At 55.1% G+C, this 21017-nt stretch overlaps 1 protein-coding gene across 1 annotated transcript; it reads right to left on the bottom strand.

Annotated features, from left to right (window-relative positions):
- Positions 1 to 1634: 1634 nt before the first annotated feature.
- On the bottom strand, positions 1635 to 19090 carry PRKCG (protein kinase C gamma). The gene is made up of 18 exons (XM_044759966.2): positions 18646 to 19090; positions 18247 to 18278; positions 17083 to 17165; positions 12968 to 13079; positions 12688 to 12819; positions 12015 to 12171; positions 11199 to 11333; positions 10802 to 10889; positions 10485 to 10514; positions 8434 to 8586; positions 7917 to 8105; positions 6935 to 7026; positions 6785 to 6847; positions 6514 to 6652; positions 5386 to 5466; positions 4164 to 4271; positions 2839 to 2979; positions 1635 to 2604 (listed from the first exon to the last, which is right to left on the bottom strand). Exons 1-18 carry the CDS (start codon positions 18813 to 18815, stop codon positions 2416 to 2418), a joined length of 2094 nt encoding a protein of 697 aa, XP_044615901.1. The 5' UTR covers positions 18816 to 19090; the 3' UTR covers positions 1635 to 2415.
- Positions 19091 to 21017: the final 1927 nt, after the last annotated feature.

The following is a 21017-nucleotide window of genomic DNA, read 5'->3' as shown; positions in this document are numbered from 1 at the left end:
ATATGGGCCTTGAGAATGGGGGAGGCAGAGCGAGAGAGAATAGAAACAGAGGCAGAGAGCCCGAGAGGGGCAGGGGCACACAGAGAGGCGGGGAGACAGAGCAGAGAATCTAGAAGCACGCCGAGACCTGGAGGCCGAGAAATTCTGAGACTCACAGGTCTGCAGACTGGAGGAGACACAGAGAGAGCCTAAAAGAGACAGAGAGAGAAAAGGAGAGACAGAGATTGGGTCTAGGACCCCCCGCCTTCCCCCAGGCTCAGAGATTCTGGGGCCCTGGAAGTGGAGAGGTCAGAGAGACAGAGGCAGAAAGAGACAGGGAGATGCTCAGAGGCCTCGGGCTGAGAGATGCTGAGATCCAGAGACCTTGAGCTGGCGAAAGAGACAGAGGGGGAATGAGAGAGAGAGACCCTGAGGAGGAGAGACAGCAGGGGCAATCCTGGGGGGTCCCCTGATGAGGACTGGGGCTCTGGCCAGGCCTGGGGCAGAGCCTGGGGTCTGGGCAGCTGGAGGAGGCGGGAGGGGGCGTCCCGGGCCGGGGTCCCTAGAGCAGCAGGCGGGCGCAGAGCGGAGCCGGGTCCTGCAGCCGCCGCGGAGCCGGGAGCCGGGCCAGCCACCCCCCCCCCCCCGCCGTGATGTCAGCGGGGCCACTCTTAAAGGGCCAGGCCGCCCGCCGAGGGTCGGAGAGGGGGCTGGGGGCCGCAGGCACCAGATGGGGGTATCGCGGCGTTGTTGGGGAAGATGGGGGAAGCTCCAGCATCCAACTGGACCCAGTCCCGGAAACCCAACAGCCTCTAGGGAAGAAGAGACGCCGGGCCCCCCGGAGGGAGCCTGCGAAGATCTGGGGCTCAGTCCCCTCCAAAAACACAGACATGGGCACACCATTCGACTGGCCTGCCCATGTCCAGGGACTACATTTCCCATCAGCCCTGGCGGCTGGGGGCTGCACTTGGGGGGGAAGGGTCCGTCGCTGTGTCAGCTGGGAATTGTGGTCTATTTGGGCTGTCCTCCCCACTCCCCCCACTCGCAAGTGGGTCAAAGGAAAGAGGCCCCAGGGCGCGTCGGCCTGCTTTCTGCCTCCGTCGCTGATTCCTAAGCTCATAGGTTCTGGTTGTTTTGGCTTCTCTGTCGTGGGGTGTCTCCCTCTGATCAAGTCTCCACGTCTCTCAACAGGAGGCTTGCCTTTCATCTTGCCTCTCAGGACTTCCCAGGCTCTGGGTCTCAGTGTGTGTATTTATTTATGTGTCTGTGAGCTTGTGTGTTGCTCTGGGTGAATATGTGTGTGCTTGTGTCTCTCTACCCGGGGTATCTACCGATACGCTCAGTGGTCTCTGTGTACATCTCTACCTTCTGAGCGTGTGTCACTTCAGTCCTCTTTGTGGCTCTCGTTTGCCTGTCTCTCTCTGTGGATCTGTCTGTCTTCCTCCCGGGGTATCTGCTCTCTTGGGGTCTCTGTTCTTTCGCTCTCATGCTGCGGGTATTCTCTCCCTTTAGGAGCCTCTGTGCTCTCCCTCTCTCTCTGCTGCCCCCTCCCAGCCCCTGTCTCTCTCTTTCTCTGTTTGTTTCTATGTACGGTCATTGTCCCACCTCCGCACCCCCTTCATGCTCCAAGCTTAGAAGAAAACATCCAAACACTTCAGCATCAGCATCCCAAATTTATTCTCCAGCAGCTGTGGTCGGATGGGAGAGGCAAAGAGAAGAGGATGGGGGGGGCGGGGGGGAGGAGGCGGGGGGGGGGGGGGGGGGGAGGGAGTCCCGAGAGCGGCAGCGTTCAGTTGGGGGTGGGGTTGGAGCAGGACTGGAGCCATGCACCTGGCAGGCGAGCAGCAATGGGTTCAGGATGGAGTGTAGGACAAAAGCTGACGAGAACAATTGGGGAAGAACCCTCCATACATCCCAGGAATCCCCAGAGCGTGGAAGAGGGGCACTGGAGCACGGGGGCACAGCCTCCCACTTACTCCAGAAAGGAGTGGGGTGCGCGGGGCCTCGGGGATGGGCGGGCCCTCGAAGGTGGAGGGTTGTTCTGGAATCCGAGTCTGGAAAAGCCCACCCCAGGAGACTGTTTCCCAGGAAGAAAAAAGAAGGAGAAGTATAGATTCTACCAAGATGGTGTCTAGAACCCCATGGAGGTGAGGTGGTGGTGGTGGTGGTTCTGGAAGCTGGTGGAGGCGGAGTCCAGAACTCCGAGATGGGTGAGAATCTAGGGCTCAGAGCAGCAGAATCTAGAACACGGTAAGGCTCTAGAGACTGTACGGAGGTTAGACTGCCAGGAACGCTTGAGGGCGAGGGGGGCATCTAGCGCCCACGGGGCAGAGGCCAGAAGGCTGGGGAGCAAGATCTGGGAAGGGGGTAGTGAGTCGGGGCCGAGGCTGGCGCGGCGGAGGGAGCCATGGGGACACCTAGTGGCGGCAGGTGAGATTACATGACTGGCACCGGCGTCGGGCTGATGGGGCTGCGCGCATCCGGGTGCACAAAATCCGGGTTAACGTAGGTGAAGCCTTGGAAATCTGCCTGGTCAATGCTGGCCAGAACTAGGCGGTCTGGAGGGGTCAGCGCTGGCGCGGCCCGTGTGAAGAACTTGTCGAAGTTCTCCCCGCTGCGGCCGCACTGTGGGAAACACCGGGAGGAAGACATGAAATTCTGCCCGCTCCTTCGGTGTGCGCCTAGCCTGTATCCATCTCCCGTCTGCCTTAGAACCTCTGCACATCCTTCGTGGCCTCGGCACCTCCCCTGAGGGTGTCTCCTTCCGCAGAGGGACCCCTCCCACCTCCACACACTGGGATTGGAGCTTCTGAGTCCCACCCCGTAGGGACCCAGGTTTTGTTCCGAAAGGTGACTGACCGGGCGGGGTCTGAATGGAGGCGCGATCTCCAATCGTTCCAGCCGCTCCCAGTCGATCCAGCGGAAAAAGCCGTGAGCACGGATGGTGGGTTCCCCGTCTGGGCCTGAGCCCAGGCGCTTGGCGGGGTGCTTGGTTAGGAACTGTGAGAAACACAGAGAGAGACAGACGGACAGACAGAGCCCCGGACAGGGAGGCCCAGAGAACGAGAAAGAGAGGGAAAGACAAGAACAGAGGGACACGAGCATAGAGATGCAGAGAGAAGAATGGCAGGGGGAAGAGCGAGGGGGAGGGAGGGGGAAGAAGGAAGGGAGAGAGGAATAGGGAAGATAAATGAGATGGGATGGATGAAATCCAAACCCAGAGACCCAGGGACGGATCGAGAAAGAGAAAATCAGAGTGAGAGGGTAAGAGGGGCAAAGAAACCCAGAAAGAGAGGAAGAGGACAAGGGCAGAATCCCAGAGTGGGATGGAGGGAGGGAGGGAAATTGAAAGAGAGAGACAGACAGAGATTGAGAGGTTGGAGACCCAGAGAAAAAGGGGAATAGAGATCCAGAGAGAGGAGGAGATTGGGCGGTCAGGGACAGACAGAGCCCAGAAAGAGGAGGAAGACCCAGAAGACCAACACCCAGAGAAAAGGATAGAGACCAAATGTGTAGACAGAAACTCAGAGAAAGGGGAAGACAGACACCCAGAAAGAAAGGAGGAGAGAAATCCCCAGAGCGGAGGACAGATCCAGAGAGCATGTATATGGGAGTGGTGGGGGAAAGTAACAGAGACCCAGAGAGAGAGGGACAAAGATGCCAAAGGTGGGCAGAGACCCCGAATTACACAGAGAGAAGGTCGAGACACAGAAAGCCCCATCATATGTAGATGGAGGCAGAGAGATGAGACAGAAACCCAGAGAGAGACAGTCAGAGAGACATGGAGACAGGCGCTAGAAGCAGAAGTGCGCTAACATCTGTTGAAAAGCTGCTGTTGGCTAGGCTCTTTCTCCCGCACTTACTCCGTAACCCCAGGACTTCCGCAGGACCTGCCCCATTTGGGAGGGGTGGCCCTGGCCTCCCAGCACTTCCTGCAGTGAGCCAGGGAGAGGGGCCAGCAGAGGAGGATGAGATAGAGGCCACCCTTGGACGGGAGGTGGCAGCAGGGCAGTAAATTATTGTTCTAACAAAATCTCTGTATTATATAAATTTTTCCAGCAGATGGAAGTAAGGTGACTTGAGGAGTGGAAGCCTTTTTCTACTGTGCACAGAGACACTGTGTGGGAAGGCCTGGGGGCATGAGTTAGGAGTCTGGAGAATCTGGGCGTCAGCGGGGGTCTTACCCCCTTGCAGATGGCCACGGCTTCCCGGGAAAGCGACTTGGGGTAGGTGACAGTTTGTTCCATGATGGCCTGAAACAGCTCCTCCTCATCCTCCCCATCGAAGGGGGGCTAAGGAAGTGGAAGGGATAAAGAGTCAGAGACTTGACTAACTGCCTCTCCTGACCTTCCCACCATAAACACAACGCCCACCCTCCCCTCCCAACTCTGCAACTTCCAAGGGAAAAATTTGGCCAAGCCACTAAAGCTTTATCTTCCTCCCTCTCAGACTCTCTTGTTTCCTATCTCAGATGCTTCAGCTCTCTGTACCTCTTTGCTATTCCGTCTTTCTTTATCTGCTATGTAAATCAGTAGGGTGTTAATTAGGCAATATGTCGTTTAAATAGAAGAGAGAAAAAAACTGCAGGAAAACTGTGAAAGCATTCTGGTTAGAGGAGTGGCCTCTAGTCTTCTGGGATTAGGAAAAGCAATACCAAGGCAAGGATTCTCAATGTGGCGTCTGTAGAGGGAGTCTGTTCATACAACTGAGGGGGTCCATGAACTTGGATGGGGAAAAAAATGCATCTGATTGTTCTTAAAAACCTCTAACTTAAATTTAGCATTCTCTTCGGTTATGAATGGAGGCAACAAACCACAATAACGGGACTTGTGGCTTCAACACCAATAGAAATCACAGATATTTTCTTATCACATTAGAGTTGCAGATATCTCAAAAGATCAGTCATCTCTGCTTCAGAATTCCTGGCAGACCTTCCTATTTACTTCCTAATACTGTGAAGTGTTACTATTTAATTTATTAATAGGAAGTCACATATATGTCCACATCCCAATGTTTAATATTTAGACAACTGTATACAGTGAAGTTAAATTTTAGTTGGTTAAGTTAATTCAATTAAAATTTTAAAGGTTTGATAACCATATTTCAATATGATTGATTTCTTTTGTAATCTTAGTATTTTATTTCGTGCATTTGAAAATATTGTTCTGAGAAGGGGTCCGTGGCGCAAAAAAAAGATGAAGAACTTCTGGCCTGTGCGAAGATAATGCTTCAGGACCACGGACAGTGCTATCCAGTGGGGGGGGGGGGATCTCCCACCGCTTAGCACATCTCAATAGACTATAGACTTTCCTTCCTAGACAGCTCCTCCCCATATACAAGCCACCTAACAGGTGGCGCCCCGCTCCGCATTGCCTTGAGCCAATACAGCTTCTCAGCTTCCCTTACCTGTCCCGCCAACATCTCATACAACAGAACCCCAAAGGACCACCAATCCACAGACTTCCCATAGGGCTGGTAGGCAATGATCTGGCCGGGGAGGATGGAAGGCAAGGAATCATGATTTGTGCTTTAAGAAGCCTAAGGCCCCTCTGGCCTAACCCACTGGGAGCCCTACCCATTTCAAGTGTTCTCAGCACAAACTCTTCCCACTCAGAATACTTTGGTCAGAGCTCCATCCTTTAGAAAATTATGGAAACAAACTTTTACCTGCTTAGAACATTCTTTTGGTCCCTAATATAAAGACTATCTAAGGGCCAAGTCACAAGTTCCACCCATCTATAATATTTAGGTAACTGGACCCTCTCCTAATAATATCGGGTGCATAGGGCAAAATTTCAGAGACCAGAGATTCTTGAATCTGGATGCATTTCAGATTCAGCTAGGGTGCTGTTTAAAAATAGATGTTCCCAGCCCAGAAGAATTCCAGCCTCAATAGGCCAGAGTCAGAGTCAGGAAAATGTGTATATTTTTCAAAATCTCCCCAGGTGATTCTGAGTCCCAGCCAGGTTTTGAAACCATTGACATTGATTACTCGGGCACTACCATTGTACCACCTGGAAAGATCCAGGACGGCATCACCACCACCACCTCCTCCTTCAACTGAGACAAGTCGGGACACATTCTCTCTCTACTTAGATACAGTCAGATCATTAGCTCTATCTACTTAAAGTCAAGCGCATACTCCGCCTACTTGGAAAATTCAGGAGACAGCCTCCACACGCTTAATGTTCTCGAAGGACGGGCCCCACCCACTCAGAGTACCCTGGAAATCGTTCTCCATCTTCTTAGAATAGTCCCACAACAGGCCCTGTTCTCTTCGAATTCCTACGATGTGGTCCGTCTCTTTAGAACGTTCACCCACAAGTCCCGCCCACTTTGCCTATTTAGAGACCCAGCTCCGCCCACTTGCAACGCTCTGCGCAGGGGCCTCTCTGCGCTGCTCGCCTTTAGAACGCCCACGACTCACGTAAAGACCCCAGGGTCAGCCCCGCACCCCCATTGTGAATACTAAACAACCAACTATACCCACTCAGCGAACTTGGAGCGTGCCAAGAGCAGCGAAGTTAGGGTTACCTCGGGGGCTATGTAGTCTGGGGTCCCGCAGAAGGTGCGGGTGGTGGTCCCGGGGAAGACATTCTCCTTACACATGCCAAAGTCAGTGATTTTGATATGTCCTTCGGCATCCAGCATCACGTTGTCCAGTTTCAGGTCCCTGGGGGTGAGGTGGGGTCGGGTGGGTAGGAATTGCAGGAAGGATTGAGTTCAGCCTGCTGGAGCCATCAGTTCAAATCCCTTGCCCTCTAAGGACCTGATTCTCTGAATTGAAAGGCCTGGGACTGCTCACCGGTAAATGATGCCCTGATTGTGAAGGAAGAAGAGGCCGATGGCAATTTCCGCTGCATAGAACCTGGAAGAGGGCGTGGCGAGTCAGAAGGTGCAAGGATGGACCCCATCCCCTTCCACCTTCCAGCCTCCACTCTCGGCCGAGACTCACGCCGCGTGGGGCTCCTTAAACTTGCCCAGCTGCTGGATGTGGTACATCAAGTCGCCCCCGGTGACATACTCCATCACAAAATACAGGCGATCCTGCAGAGGAGTGGGCGGGGCTTAGAGGAGAGGACACGCCCACCAGGGCGTAGGAACCATCCATTTCTGCCCACTCCAGACAAACGTGGAAGGCTCCAGATCGACCCAAACACCAATCCAGAGCAACTGGCCATGCCCACCTGGAAGCCCCAAAGATTCTCACCTGGCCATCTCAGAATCTCGACTGGCTCCATCCCCCGTTAGTACAAACTATCAAGCGTTCTGGTGCCCCCCTCTCTGAATTGAACACTGAGGCCCACCCACCATGCATTCGAAATCCCGGGAATACCAAAACCTCTTTCCACACTCGCTCACACATATGCTATCCTAGCCACCTATTAGGAAAGAGACAGCTGTTCAGGCCTCACGTGCAATTGATAACAGTAATTTTTTTAAAATCCAGGAAGCTGGTGACGCCCTTTCAGAGCTCTTGGAAGTCGTCACGCCCTCTCAAACCCTTGACGCTTCTGACTCCTTGTTCCGTTCCACAATCTTGGGGAAACGCCCCGTTCTTCACTCAGAATCCGAGTGACGACCTTGTCACTCGGAGCCCAATTGTAGGCACGCCCACTCAGGAGACATTCTCCTCCACGCCCTCCTTTACGCAAAAATCCTTTACTCGAAAAACACCCACTCAAGACCAAGCTGTTTCGAGCCACGCCCACTCAGGATCCCAGCCTTGTGGCCACGCCCCTCCAGAGCACCTGCATTGTGGCCACGCCCACTGAGGCGCCCGTCCCTCTGGCCACGCCCAATCAGAGTGCATATGGTTCTTTTGCTTTGCCATAAACTCGGAATTTCGAAGCAGATGCCTCATCCATCGCGGGGGTCGGGATGGAGGTTGGGGGGGGGGGTGGGGTGGGCGTGGAGACAGGGCTCCAGAGCCTTACCGGGGTCTGGAAGGTGGAGTGGAGCTGGGTGAGAAAGTGGGGTCGGCCTCCCGGGCCTCGGCCCCCGAGGGCCAGCACGCGTTTCTCCACCAGGGTGCAGTCCACGTCGTCATCCTGGACGATCACGTCTTTCTTCAGGATCTTGATGGCGTAGAGCTCATCAGAGCCCCTGCGCTCAGCCAGCATCACCTAGGACAGGGGCCCGAAAGGCCTGGTCCGTCTGGGGAACCCAGGATGCAGGTCCCTGCCCCTCCCTTTCGGGGACACAGAGAAACAGAATCGCAGGTCCTTCCTCTCTTTCTCAGGGGACCAGACGCCCTGACTTTGCCAACCAGCCCCTAGGGGAAAGTATCCGCATCTTTATGCCTCTCCTCCCCTGGGAGCCCAGCGGCCCCATCAAACCCTCTTTGGGGACTCAGTGGCCCTGTGCCCCTCCCTCCGCACCTCTTCCCTAAGGACCAGAAACCTGATCTCCCCCTAGACATCCTCCCCTTCCCCCAGAGGCCCGCAATCCAACCTTCCCAAAACTGCCTTTTCCTAGAACCATGAGGAAGCTGAAGTCGGAGATGTGCAGACGTCCAGGGCTTGCCCCGAAGAAACAGCGCTTGGAGTCCGTGGGACTAGGGGATGGGGAGGGGATGGGAGAGGAGGACGGCCCCATCCGCACCCGCTGTGAGAAAGAGGAAAGATCCGAGACAGTCACACCCCAGCCAGGGATTAGGAGATGCCCCTCAGAGAGACAGCGTCCAAGAATCAAAGGGATGGGGCGAGACGAGAGATGGGGAGATGGGGAGGAAAAAGATATTGTCCCTGCCCCTCTCCTTGGCTCGAGAACTTTCTGTGACTTCCCAAAGCTTGGAGGGTTTATTTATTATATAACTTAGATAGCTTACTATATGCCACTAATCTTCTGAAAAACCCTGTTATCACCTCCTGTGCTAGAGAAGAGGAAATTGGCACAGAGACATTAAGTAACTTGCCCAAAGTCACACAGCAGGTAAAAAGCAGAGCCAGAAATAAAAAATTGTTTAAAGCCAGAGACTGTGTCTCCCTCCTTTCTGTTTCTCCACCATCACCCAGCACATGACTTGGAACACAACAGATCTCAGCAAAAGGGTGCTTAATGCATGAAGGTCTCAAGTGCTGAATGCACTTACTAATGCTCAACCTTCAGAGCATTCCAGAATATGAACACCTTTACTACCATTGTCCTCCTGGGCCAAGCCACAAGCTACTCCCACCTGAGTCTTCACAATGGCCTTCTTCCTTTTCCACTGTCTACCATCTATTCTCTACAGAGGAGTCGTCTCGTTCAAATATAATCATCGCAGGCCACCTCTGACACCCTCCCACCTCACACCCTTAAAAGCCATAATCCTTCCAATAACTGACAAGGCACCCTCTTCCCTCTCAGACTTCATCTCCTACTTCTCCCCACACCATGCCCCTCAGTTCCAGCCTCACTGTCCTCCTGCTGTGCCGCAGATACTCCCAGCCTGCTCCCACCTCAGGGCCTTTGCACGTGCTCTTCCCTCTGCCTGGAAGTCTCTCCTCCACTATCCTCATGGCTCACTCTCTCACCTCCTTTATGTCTTTGCCCCGTGGTTGCTTTGTCAGTGAAGCCTTCCCTGCTTACTGCAGTTAAAACAGCAAACACTTCCCCAACAGCACTCCCTGTCCTCTTTAATATTTATTTTTCTCCATATCGCTCATCACCCTCTAACATATTATCATTGACTTCACTTTGTTTAACGTCTCCCCCTGAAGGTAAGCCCCATGAGGGTGGGAATTTTTTTTTTCTGTCTTGTTCGCTGCAACATCCCCAGTAATTAGAACCATGCCTTGCACACAGAGGGGCTCCACAGAACAGTTTTGGAAAGAATAAGTGAGGGAGAGAGCATGCCTTGTTTTGGCCTGAAAATCCAGCCTCCGTCTCCTCTGCCTGAGGAATCCTGGCCTTCCTCCATGGCTCCCATCTGTGGGAAGCTTTCTCTGACTCCCCCAGGCTCTGCCAGGTGCTTCGGGACTCCTTCCTGCCTGAGGCAACCTCCATTATCAAACACATTTCTTCTGGAGGTGAAAGTCTTTATCTGTAACTCTCTCCTACGGTGAGAGAGAAGCTCCCTGGGGAATGGCCTGTTTCCACTCCCAGAACAGGGCATGGTTTCTGTGACACCTCAGGAAACAACTGTTCCGTGAGTGAGAAAATGAATGGAGGAGAGAAAGGCCACGGTGATACGTAGACAGAAAAACTCAGAGAGCAATTCAGGTGCCACCTCCTCAGGGAAGTCCTCCCTGACTACCTCCCCCACAGGCTGGTTAGTGCCTCCTCTATGCTTCTTCAGTGTCCCGGGCTACCTCTAATTCAGCACATCATCCTGGAATTCAAGTATCCGTGACTGCGTCCCTACCTTGGGGAGTTGCCTGAGGGTCAGATTCACAAGACCAGCTGCCAAGTGTGTGCTCAGCCCATGTGTGTGGGGATGAAGACAAACATCAGGGGAGGGAGATGTGGAGAGAGAGAGATCACAGGAATGTGTCTCCATTCCAGGCCTCATCGCTACTCACCTCATACAGTTCCAGGGGGTAGTTACAGGCCTGGCAGAGAAGAAAGCCAGAGTCAGAGCCCCTGGAGGGGTAGGAGATTGCCCTGGAGCGCAGGGTGGGCACCCACAATCCCCGCCAAGCCATGGGGATGGTTAGGAACTCTAATTCCCATCAGACCTTGGGACAGGAGTCCCCTAGAAATGCAAAGGAAGGGGCCCCAGGGTTTTCTGGGAATTGTAGTCCTAGGACCAGGGGGCAGCCAGAGTGTAGGGAAAGACCAGCTCTGAACTGTGAGAGGCTGGGCTGGGCTCCCCTTGGGGAAGCTGGGGTCTGAGTACCTCAAACTTCTGGAGGAGGCTGCAGTTGTCAGCATCAGCCACCGGCACATTGTAATATTCGCCCTCCTCCTGGTTCAGTAACTTGTACCTGACATACAGACGGAGACCAGAGCAGGGCAAGAGTGGGGGAGATGTGCGGGGTGGGGGGGGTGGGGGGGGGTACCCGTCGGACAAGCAAAGACATCAGAAGCAGGGAAAGAGACACAGAGAGACAGACACAGAGACGGAGAGAGAAAAAGTGAGATAAGGAGGGGGAGGAGGGGGAGGAGAGACAGAGGGTCCGGGGAGAAAGAAGCGCAGGGAGGCAGAGAGAATGACAGTGGCCTAGAGGAGAGAGACCACACGCAGACGGGGATGGAGACGCCCGGCCCCGCCCCCGCCCCGTCCCCGCCCCCACCAGCCGTCCACCGGCGCCTTGAGCAGCTCCGAGACGCCGAAGGACATGGCACCCATGAAGTCGTTGCGGGAAGTCCGGTCCCAGTCCCACACCTCGACGCTGAGCCGGCGCTCCACATCCCCCGGCTTCAGGTTGCTGCGGGAAGGGTGGGGCGCAGTGAGGGGCTCGGCTTCTGGCTCCCCCCACCTCCCCATCCTTGGTGCTGGAGGAGGAGGCAAACCCCGGGACTTGGGGTCTGCTTCCTGCTCTGTAAGGTGGCTTCCCACCTCTGAGCCTCCCCGATATCCGGCCCTAAGGAAACCGAGATAGCTCGCTCTCTGTCTCTCTCTCTTCCTCCCACTTTCTTGGCCCCTTCCCATCCCTGTCTTCTCTCCAGATCTCTCTCCCACTCTGAAACTATGTCCCTCTCCTTCCTCCGGGTCTCTGTCCTTCTGTCTTCCTGTCAGTTGGCTTCTCTTTCTCTCACTGCCACCCATCCGCCACACCACCACCCTTCTGCTCGCAACCGCCTCCCCCCACCCCCATTTCCTTTGTGTCTCTTCTTCTGAGACTCTCTCTTCCATCTCTCTTACTCTGAAGTGGTGGGCTTTGATGGAGATTAAATACAGACCAGTCTGTCTGTCTCTCAGCTTCTGTATCTCTGTTCCTCTCCCTCAGTCACTCCATTCCCTTCTCCCACTACCCTTTTCTGCCCTTTTTTGAGTTCTCTCTATCCTAACCCCTCCCACCAGCTGCTCTCTGAGGTCTTGTGGGCCGCCAGGACCCTCAGATCATTCTCTGTCAGCCATCACAGCCTCCCCTGCACCCGAGGCTCACAACACAAAGGTCTCGTTCCACACGGGGTTTAGCGTGGCTTTCACCGTCCGGGTCTTCTGTTTTGTCAAGTTCCGAGGGTCTGGGATGAGCTTCAGTTTCACATAGGGATCAGACAGACCATTGGGGTCCATGGGGATGAGGTTACGGGCCTCACCAACTGAAGGGAGGGAGGCGAAGGAGGGCGGATGGGGTTAGAGATCCAGGAAGACGCCCCCCATCCTTCCCCAGGCAGCAATCAAGAATTCCAAGCTCTCAGCCTCCTTTCTTACGACCCAGGTCATGAGACCCTCTCCAGGACCCGGAAGACAGGGCATACAGCCCTTTCCTCAGCGACCCAGACCCACAGCCCCTTCCTCCGTTAGGACCCAGGAGTCAGGATCCTGGCCATATCACCCGTAGTAACCCCGAAGCAGGTCTTCCCTCGTCCCTCCCTCTCAAGGACCTAGATGCCTAGAATGGCCATTAAGAGGCGCTGCTAGTTGCAAGGGGGCCAGGCCGGGGCTTCGAGTTAGAAGGGGCGTGGCCAGGTGGTGCTCAGTCTTTGCAGGTGGGGTCAGGGATGTGGGCGTGACCTCCAAGAGGGGCGTGGCCTTCCCGTCTTGAGGGGCGGGGCAGGGTCGCGCGGGGGAATTCAATCAGCCCAGCGCTCTGGGGTGAAAGGGCGGGGCCTCACCCGTGACGTGAATCTCATCGGCAGTCGGAGCCCGGATTTCCAGCTGCAGGCGCCCGCGGCGCTCCGTGTGGTCTACGCCGCACAGAGAGGGCACGCTGCGCACACAGCGCCGGTGCACGTTCATCTCGCAGCCTGGGCGGATAAAACTGAGGGTAGTGCTTCAGGCCCCGGCCCCGACCCCAGATTCCATCTCCCAGCATTGCCCGAAACCCAGACACTGCGCTTTTGAAGGGACCCCAGAAGCACCGAGTTCTGGCTCGAGCGGCAAGCGCAGACTCACAGGAGCATTTCATGCCCTGGTGCACCAGCCCGTAAAGCAGGGAGCCACAGTGGTCGCAGAAGGTGGGGCTGCTGTAGCTGTGCAGACGGAACTTGTGCTTGTTGCGGGGATCCTGGGGGCAGAGAAGCGTGGGTCAGAGGGAGTCGGGAGGGAAGTCCTAGAACCCTGGGAGAGCAACCCTTGAACTCTTCCTCCTTCCACCTTGCTCTCCCAGTCTTCCTGCTGTTCCACCTCACTCACGCTACAGTATTGATTGAGCACCTGCTGTGTGCCAGGCACTGTGCTTGGTGCTGGGACCAGCCGTGAACAGAACAAATAAAAACTCCCATCCACATGAATTTTAGTTTCTAGTTTGAAATAGAGTGATCAGGGAGGCATCACTAACAAGGTGGCATTTGGGAAGAACCTGAAGGAGGTGGGGGCTTCTAAGGTCCCATAGTCCCTACTCCTACCCACTTCCCATAAGCTGTTCTCCCAGAACTTGTTGTGGGCCACTATGAACCCCAGATCGTTTACTGTCAGCCTCCGTCCATATCTGCCTCTTGATGATCTGCCTTCTCTGAGCCCCTTGTGGGATGGAGAATCTAATGTCTCAGTTAGAGGGCCCGAGGAGTCCTAAAGGAAAGTTTTAAGTGTAAACCGAATAGCAGGGCCTGGCATGTTAAATGTGCTTAGTGCTGTTACTCCTACTGCTGTGGTTACTATTAGTGATTTTATTGCAGTCCCCACATAGCCCCGGGTTTAAATAAGAGTTAGGCCATTTCCCAGCTGTGTGACTTGGGGCAAGTTAGCGCCTAGTTTTGAGCCTCGGCATCCTCCTCTGCCCAGTGGAAATAAACAATCTATATCTTGAAGCAATGTGAAATGTCCAGAGTGCAACTAAGCATGAATTTAGGACACCAGCAAAGCATTCCTCTCTCCACACCCCCGCCTCCTGCAATGTCTGATTGTCAAATAATTTGACATTTGCCTTTTTCGAAGAATGCCTTGCAAGAGTCATGCTGGGGTGAACATTCAGGACATCCTTGGACTTTTACTTATTTTGCAGTTTAGTGGGTATTCCGTTTCGAATTATACTTGGGTGGGGGCAGGTGTTGGCCATTGCCATGATCTCTTTCAGTGCTCTGGGCCCCTAAAGATCGTCAGCTGACCCTAACGCACAGGGTGCCTGCCGTCTAAATGAGATACTGTGTGTGAAGGCCGGCAGCGGGGAGCCTGACACACAAGCGCTCCACGATGAGAGGCTGACATTATTATTCTCAAGGTGAAAGTCACTATCAAAAAGGAGACAGTACTGGGGCTCCCATTAGATAGACCAGGGTCCACGTTTTGACTCTGCCCACTACTGAGCTGTGTGGCCTCCCAGACACCATCCCTTTCAGAGACTCCAGCTTCCTCCCTATCAAATGGGGCCATGAGCCCTCCCTGAAAGTATCTTGCAAAGACGAAATGAAATCAGGCTTGTCGAGCCCTTACCCTTCTTCTTCTTCTTCTTTTTTTTTTTTTGAGGAAGATTAGCCCTGAGCTAACATCCGCCAGCAATCTTCCTCTTTTTGCTGAGGAAGATTGGCCCTGAGCTAACATTTGTGCCCACCTTCCTCTACTTTATATGTGGGACTCCTGCCACAGCATGGCTTGCCAAGCAGTGTGTAGGTCCACACCTGGGATCTGAACTGGCCAACCCCAGGCCGCCAAAGCAGAAGGTGCGAACTTAACTGCTACACCACGGGGCAGTCCCCAAGCCCTTACCCTTCTTAAGCTCTTGATCCATGTTCCTTACAACAAGATCAAAAGCATTAGGAAAGGGGACGGCCCAGTGGCGCAGCAGTTAAGTTCGCACGTTCCGCTTTGGCGGCCTGGGGTTGGCCAGTTCAGATCCCAGGTGCAGCCCTACACACCACTTGGCAAGCCATGCTGTGGCAGGAGTCCCATATATAAAATAGAGGAAGATGGGCACAGATGTTAGCTCAGGGCAATCTTCCTCAGCAAAAAGAGGAGGATCGGCGGCAGATGTTAGCTCAGGGCTAATCTTCCTCAAAAAAAAAAAAAAAGCATTAGGAAGAAAAAAAAGAGCCAGAGTGATGTGGAGGAAAGCCCCCCTCCGCATCATTCACCTCTGTCTCCTCATCAGAATATGAATACTTTTACAATGATAATCATTAATATTTTGTCTCTTGCTATGTACCAGGTACCGTCCCAAGTATTTGACTCATTTAGTCCTGAAGTCAGTCCTATAAGACGGGCATGGTTATCAACCCCATTTTGCAGATGAGGAACTCAAGAAGCACAGAGAGGTAAGTTAACTTCCTGAAGGTCACAGAACCCAGGCGTGGTGCAGCTGGGGTTCAAGCACAAGTGTCCTGGGTCGGGAGCCTCGGCTCAGATAGGGACAGGAACGATACCCAACCTTATACACTGTTGTGCGATTCAATCTTGTATTGGATACAAGATATCTGATGACTGTGCGCAATGCGCGCTGGCTAAGTGGGAAGGAGCGTTGGTGGTGGAGGCGGGCAGCTGAGACGGCCAATCGGTAACATATATAGGCGCTGGTAGACAGTGGTGCTCAATGTATGTTCTATGAAGACACCTCCTCTATGTAAACTTCAATTTTCTTCACCTGTCAAGCTGTCAAAATGCCTCAAGGACTCTGTGGATCTCTCTCTCCTCTCTCTGTCTCTCTGACGCGATTTCTCTCTCTGCCTCTTTCTCCATCTGCTTCTAATCAAGCCATCTCCAACCCTGTGCGCAACCCCTGACTCAAAGCCGCTTAGCCTGCCTGACTTCACTGAACTGTCAAAACAAGCCTGGGGATGTCTAGATAGATGCTGCTCCGGCCCATACAGTAGCCACTCACCACATGTGCTATTGACATTGAAATCAGTTCAAATTAAATGGAATTTAGATTTTCATCCTCAGTCACAGGAGCCCTCTCTCAAGGGCCCTGCTACGTGTGGCTGGTGGCTGCCCTATGGGAGGGTGCAGATAGAGACTATGTTCCATCATTGCAGAAAGTTCTATTGGTCAATGCTAGACGGTCAGCCCCATTTTACAGAGGGGGAAACTGAGGCTCAGAGAGAAGAGTCCTAGGGCCAGAGAGAAAGTGAAGGAGGGATCAGGGCTGCACACCCAGGGTTGACTGTTCTTATAATCCCCTGATGTGGGGGGGATTGAGTGTATCTGTATGTGTGCACATGGGGGATCTGTATATGCATGTGTGTGTGCACATGGAATCTATGTGCACACGTGTGTGCACATGGGTCTGTATATATGCATGTGTGTGCATGCATGGGGGTCTGTATATGCACATGGGTGTGTGTGTGCACATGGAATCTGTATGTGCCCGCGTGTGTGCATGGGGACCTGTATATATACACACGTGTGCATGCATGGGGGTCTGTAAATGCACGTGTGTGTGCATGAATGGGGTCTGTATATGCACATGGGTGTGTGTGTGAACGGAGATCTCTATATGCACATGTGTGTGTGCATGTGCATTGCAGGATCTCTCTGGGCCCCCCCTTCTCAGCACCTCCTAAGCCTTTTTCCAGATCCACCATTTTCTATTCTAGTCTCTCTCTCCGGGAATCTGCACCTCTGTCTCTCTGAGTTTCTCTATCTCTCTCTCAGTGTCTCCGGGTCCCTTTTTCCTTCCTCTTGTGTCACTGTCTCTGTTCCATTCCTCTCTCTCTGCTTTGATCTCTCTGCCTGTGTCTCTATCTTTCTCTGCATCTCTGAGATTTTTTTCCCATCTTATCTCGAGATCTCATTGCCTACATCAATATTTCTCTCTCTCTCTCTCTGTCCCTCAGCTCTCTGTTTTTTAAATCTCTTGACTTCTGGATCACAGAGCACCCCCTCCAGTGCCGGTCTTTGGTCCCCTCATCCCTGCCTCCTCTCTGTCCCCCACCTGCGGCCCCAGCCTGCCTCAGTCCCCTCTCACTCCCCCTTTCCAGGCCAAGGGCAGGGAATCTGGGCCAGCCTAGCTCCCCCTATCTCTCCAGCCCCCCTCCCCTCCCAGCCTTAAAAATAGCAGGAGAAATTGGGACGGACGCCGAGGGGGTGAGGGCGGGGGCGCGGCCCGAGGAGGAAGAACCAGGTGTCCGAGCACTCACGTCCGTCTGGGGGCCCTTCCCAGCGCCTGGACACTCGAAGGTCACAAATTCGTGGCATCGTCGATGAACCACAAAGCTGCAGACTGAAGGTGAGAATCATAGAGAAGCAGAGACAGAGAGAGACCCCAACAGACAGAAAATCAGAAAGAAAGAGAGAAACCCCAACAGACAGAAAAGCAGAAATAGAGGGACCCTGACACAGACAGAGTTCAATAGACAGAAAATCAAAGGAGAGACCTCAACACAGAGAGAGAGAGAGAGAGACCAGGGGACAGGAATTCAAGAGACAGACCCAAAGAAAGACAGAAACAGAGACGCAGAGAAACAGAGAGAAACACAGAGCACAGAGAGCTCAATGCATACACACAGCCAAAGGGAGACAGAGAGAAAGAAGCAGAGACAGAGAAAGACAAAGAGACAGAGAGACAGAGCGAGCGAGACAGAGAAAGAGAGAGAGAGAGAGAAACAGAGACAGAGACAGAGAGACAGAGAGAAAACAGGATCCCATTGACAAATGCAGATCCACAGACAGAGATAAGAAAGCGAGAAGGAGAGAGGCAGGCAGACTTGCAGAGACAAAACACAGAGAGATGTCCTCTGACAGAAGCGAGAGAGAGCAGCAACTTGGGCAGAAGTGAGCCTGGGGGCGCCCTGCCGGCCCGCCTTCCTCCCTGACTCACTCTGTTCTCAGCAGTAGCAGCTGTTGCTTTAGGAGTCGCCCCCCTCTCCCGCCCCCCATAACTGCCACCCTGCCTGGCCCCCACCTGCCCATTGGTGACCCCGCCCTGGCCTGCCCCTGCCTAGGACAGTCGGTGTTGTCATGGCGACAGGAGCCTGGGGTGGGGGGGGCTCTGACTTTGCATCTCCAGCCCCCCCCTTCAGCTCCCCTTTTCCAAATCTCCCTGTTCCCATGGCAACAGATTCTCCAAATATCTGTCCCCACCTGGAGCCGGCCGAGGGAGGGGCCCCCAGCACCACCTCCGCGGTGGCCCCGCCGTCAGAGCTCCCTCCCCACCACAGGCTGTGTCTCTGCCACACCCCCCGCCCAGGGCTCCCCCGCGCCTCTCTGGGGACCAGAGAACACGTGTGTCAAGCCTCCCCAGCTGTGGGGCCCCAGCCTCCCCCCTCCTCAGGGTCCCAGGAGTCCAGGTCCCCAGCTCTTACCTTGACATTGCAGGCCCTGTTTTCCAATGCCCCTGCAAGAGTCAAGGATCTGAGGTCAGTGGGAAAAAGGGTACCTGGACCCCTCACCTCTGCCAGCCGTAGGAGGCAAGTGTCCTTCAACACTCGTCCCACAGGACCTGGCAGTCTGAGACCCAGCTGCCTCTTCCTTCTAGAACCCAGAAAGGGGCCCCCCAGCCCCTCCTCCCTCAGACCCAGGAGCCCTGGACCCCAGCCCCTCCTCCCTCTGACTCAGGAGTCCAGGTCCCCAGCCCCCTCCTACCCTAGAACCAGGAGCCAGGGCTGCAGCCCCCTCTTCCCTCATCACTCAGGGGTCTGGCATGACAGGGGTCTCTACCCATCGTCCCGTCGTCCCTCAGGCCCCCAGCCCCGTTCCCTCACCAGATGAAGTCGGTGCAGTGGCTGCAGAAGGTTGGCTGCTTGAAGAAGCGAGCGGTGAACTTGTGGCTCTTGACTTCGTGGACCACCTTCTGCCTCAGAGCCCCCTTTCTGCAAAACAGGGGTCGGGGTCCCCCCTCCGAATCGCCTCCGCCAGGGCCGAGGCCTGACATGGCCCCAGGAACGTCGCAGGGACCAGGATCCTGCCTTTCTCAGGGAACAGGTGGAAGGACGAAGGAGCCGGAGACTCGGGAGAGCGAATGAGCCCCCGGGAGATTCCGGGGTGGGAAGGAGAGGGGCGAGGCACCTCCAGGAGCGGAGCGCGCGGGCCAGGGAGCGGCAGCCCGGGGCGCGCCCGCTCCGCCAGGGGGAGCGGGCAAGTGGGGCGGAGAGCCGGAGGCACGGGCGGCGGCGTTGGGAGCTCCAGCTCCGGCACCTGCTGAAATGTGGGAGCCCCGGCTGGGGGGAGGCGTTGCCATGACGACCGAAGGGCGGGGTTTCGGCTTAAAGGCGTCCCCCTCCCTGAACACGGGACAAATGCCCTCCCCCCCAGCACACGTGCGCACACCCACTCCGGGGGCTGGCTGGAGGGAGGGGGCATCCTCTGAGCCGTGCCCTCCCCCCACCGCAATCTGTCGCCCGGGCCCGTCTTCCTTCCCCACTAGGGTGCCCCAGTGGGTCCTGTTAGCCCATTGCGACCCCTCTCGGATGTCTGTGTCTCTGACTGTGTCACTCTGTTTCATTCCACAAACTTTGTATTCACTGCTGGGGATCCAGTGGCGACCCCCAGGGGGGCTTGGTGTCTCCCTTTCTCTGATGCCCTCCGAGTCTTGACTTCTCTCTCTGGACCTCTGTGAATGTGTATGTCTCTGTCTCCCTCTGGGAGCATCTCTTTGTCCCGGTCTCTGTTTCATTCCCTGTGTTCCTGGCTTGCTCTCTGTGTCTCTGTTTCTGTCTCTGGGTAGATCTGCATTCCTTTCCTTGTCTCTGGAAATTTCTGTTTCTATTTCTCTGTTTTCTTCGCTGTGTGTCTCCATCTGTCACTCATCCGGCGACCCTCTGGGGTCTTGGTGTCTCTCTTTCTCATTGGATATCTGTCTCACCGTGAATCAGTCTCCCTGTTTCTCCCTGTATGTCTTATAAATTCTTGTGCTTCCGCCCCCCTAAATCTCTCCCTCTCTATTTGTCTCTCTAGCTCTGTGACTCTCTCTATTTCTCTCGCTCAATCAGGCTGTGACTCTGTGGGTCTCTATCTGTCCCTCTCTCTGTGTCTTTCTCTTTGAAACTCAGTCTCTGTTTGTCTCTCTCCCCGTCTCTCCTCTTCTATGTCTCTCTCTCTGCGGGTCTCTCTAAATCCTTCCTGTCTCTCCCTCTCTCTCTCCCTGTGTCCCTGTCTCTGATCCGCTCTCTGGCTCTGTCAATCTCTCCCTCCGTCGCGGGGGTTTCTCTCAATGTTCGAGTTGCTCCGTCTCCCCCACCCCCATCTTTGTCCCCTTCTCTCCCACTCTCTCTGGCTCTATGAATCTCTCTCTATATCTGGGGGTCTCTCCCTCCCTCCACGTCTCTCTGCGACTCAGTCTCTGTCCTTCTCCCCACGTGTCTCTCTGGCTCTGGAAATCTCTGCGCATCTCTCCGGGTTTGCGAGGGTCTCTCGGAACGCCGGCCTGTCCTTCTCCCCCGCTTTCCCCCCTGCGTCGCTCCACCAGCGTCTCCGCCTCTCTGGCCGCACTCCGTCCCTCCCCGAGCTGGCGAGCGCTTCCCAGTCCCGCCCTGGGGAGACCCACTCTGTTGCCTAGGGCAACCACGGCCCGCCCGGGGCTGTGAGGTGCAATGCATCCTGGGAGTTGTAGTCTGAGCCCGCGGGCCGCCTGTTCTCGCGACGCGGCCGAGAACTTCCACTCCCGGCGTGCCGCGCGAGGCGGGGCGGGGCGCTGCGGCGGCGGCTGGGACTCCGGGCGCCCGCTACACTTTCTCTGGGAATTTTGGGGGTCAGGTCCGGCTTCCCGAAGCCGAAGGGGAGGTGAGAGATCCGGTTTCTCTCCTAACCCCCCAAACGTGGGGTCCTCCAGCCTTCCAGCCACCTCCAGGCGGCCGCCGTGCCCCAGGGCAGAGGATAGGGGGCGGGGTGGCCTAGGAATCCCGCCGCGCTCTATTCCTGCTCTGCTTGGGTTCTTTCTCGAGTCACCATTGTATCACCTCCGGGTTCTAGAGCTGTTCTCTCGGATGCCTTCCAGGAGGGATGCAAGCATCGGATGGGGGAGGGAAAGGGGGCCGAGACGCCCTTTGAGGAAGCAGGGATTGGTGTGGGTCAGAATTCTGGGGTGGACACTGCAGAGATCAAAAAGGCTTTTCCCCACCGACAAGGAGTGCGTCTG

This window comes from Equus asinus, chromosome 26 (assembly GCF_041296235.1).
Source record: "Equus asinus isolate D_3611 breed Donkey chromosome 26, EquAss-T2T_v2, whole genome shotgun sequence".
Taxonomy (NCBI): domain Eukaryota; kingdom Metazoa; phylum Chordata; class Mammalia; order Perissodactyla; family Equidae; genus Equus; species Equus asinus.
This window is presented reverse-complemented; position numbering and strand designations above follow the sequence as displayed.

Excerpts from the sequence above, each read along its gene's own strand:
- PRKCG (XM_044759966.2), bottom strand. The coding sequence starts at position 18,815 with ATGTCAGGCCTCGGCCCTGGCGGAGGCGATTCGGAGGGGGGACCCCGA. Across the intron at positions 8,106-8,433 it reads GAAAAGGCAGTTTTGGGAAG|GTGATGCTGGCTGAGCGCAG; the intron begins GTTGGATTGCGG and ends CCCCTGTCCTAG. Across the intron at positions 7,027-7,916 it reads ACTCCACCTTCCAGACCCCG|GATCGCCTGTATTTTGTGAT; the intron begins GTAAGGCTCTGG and ends ACTCCTCTGCAG.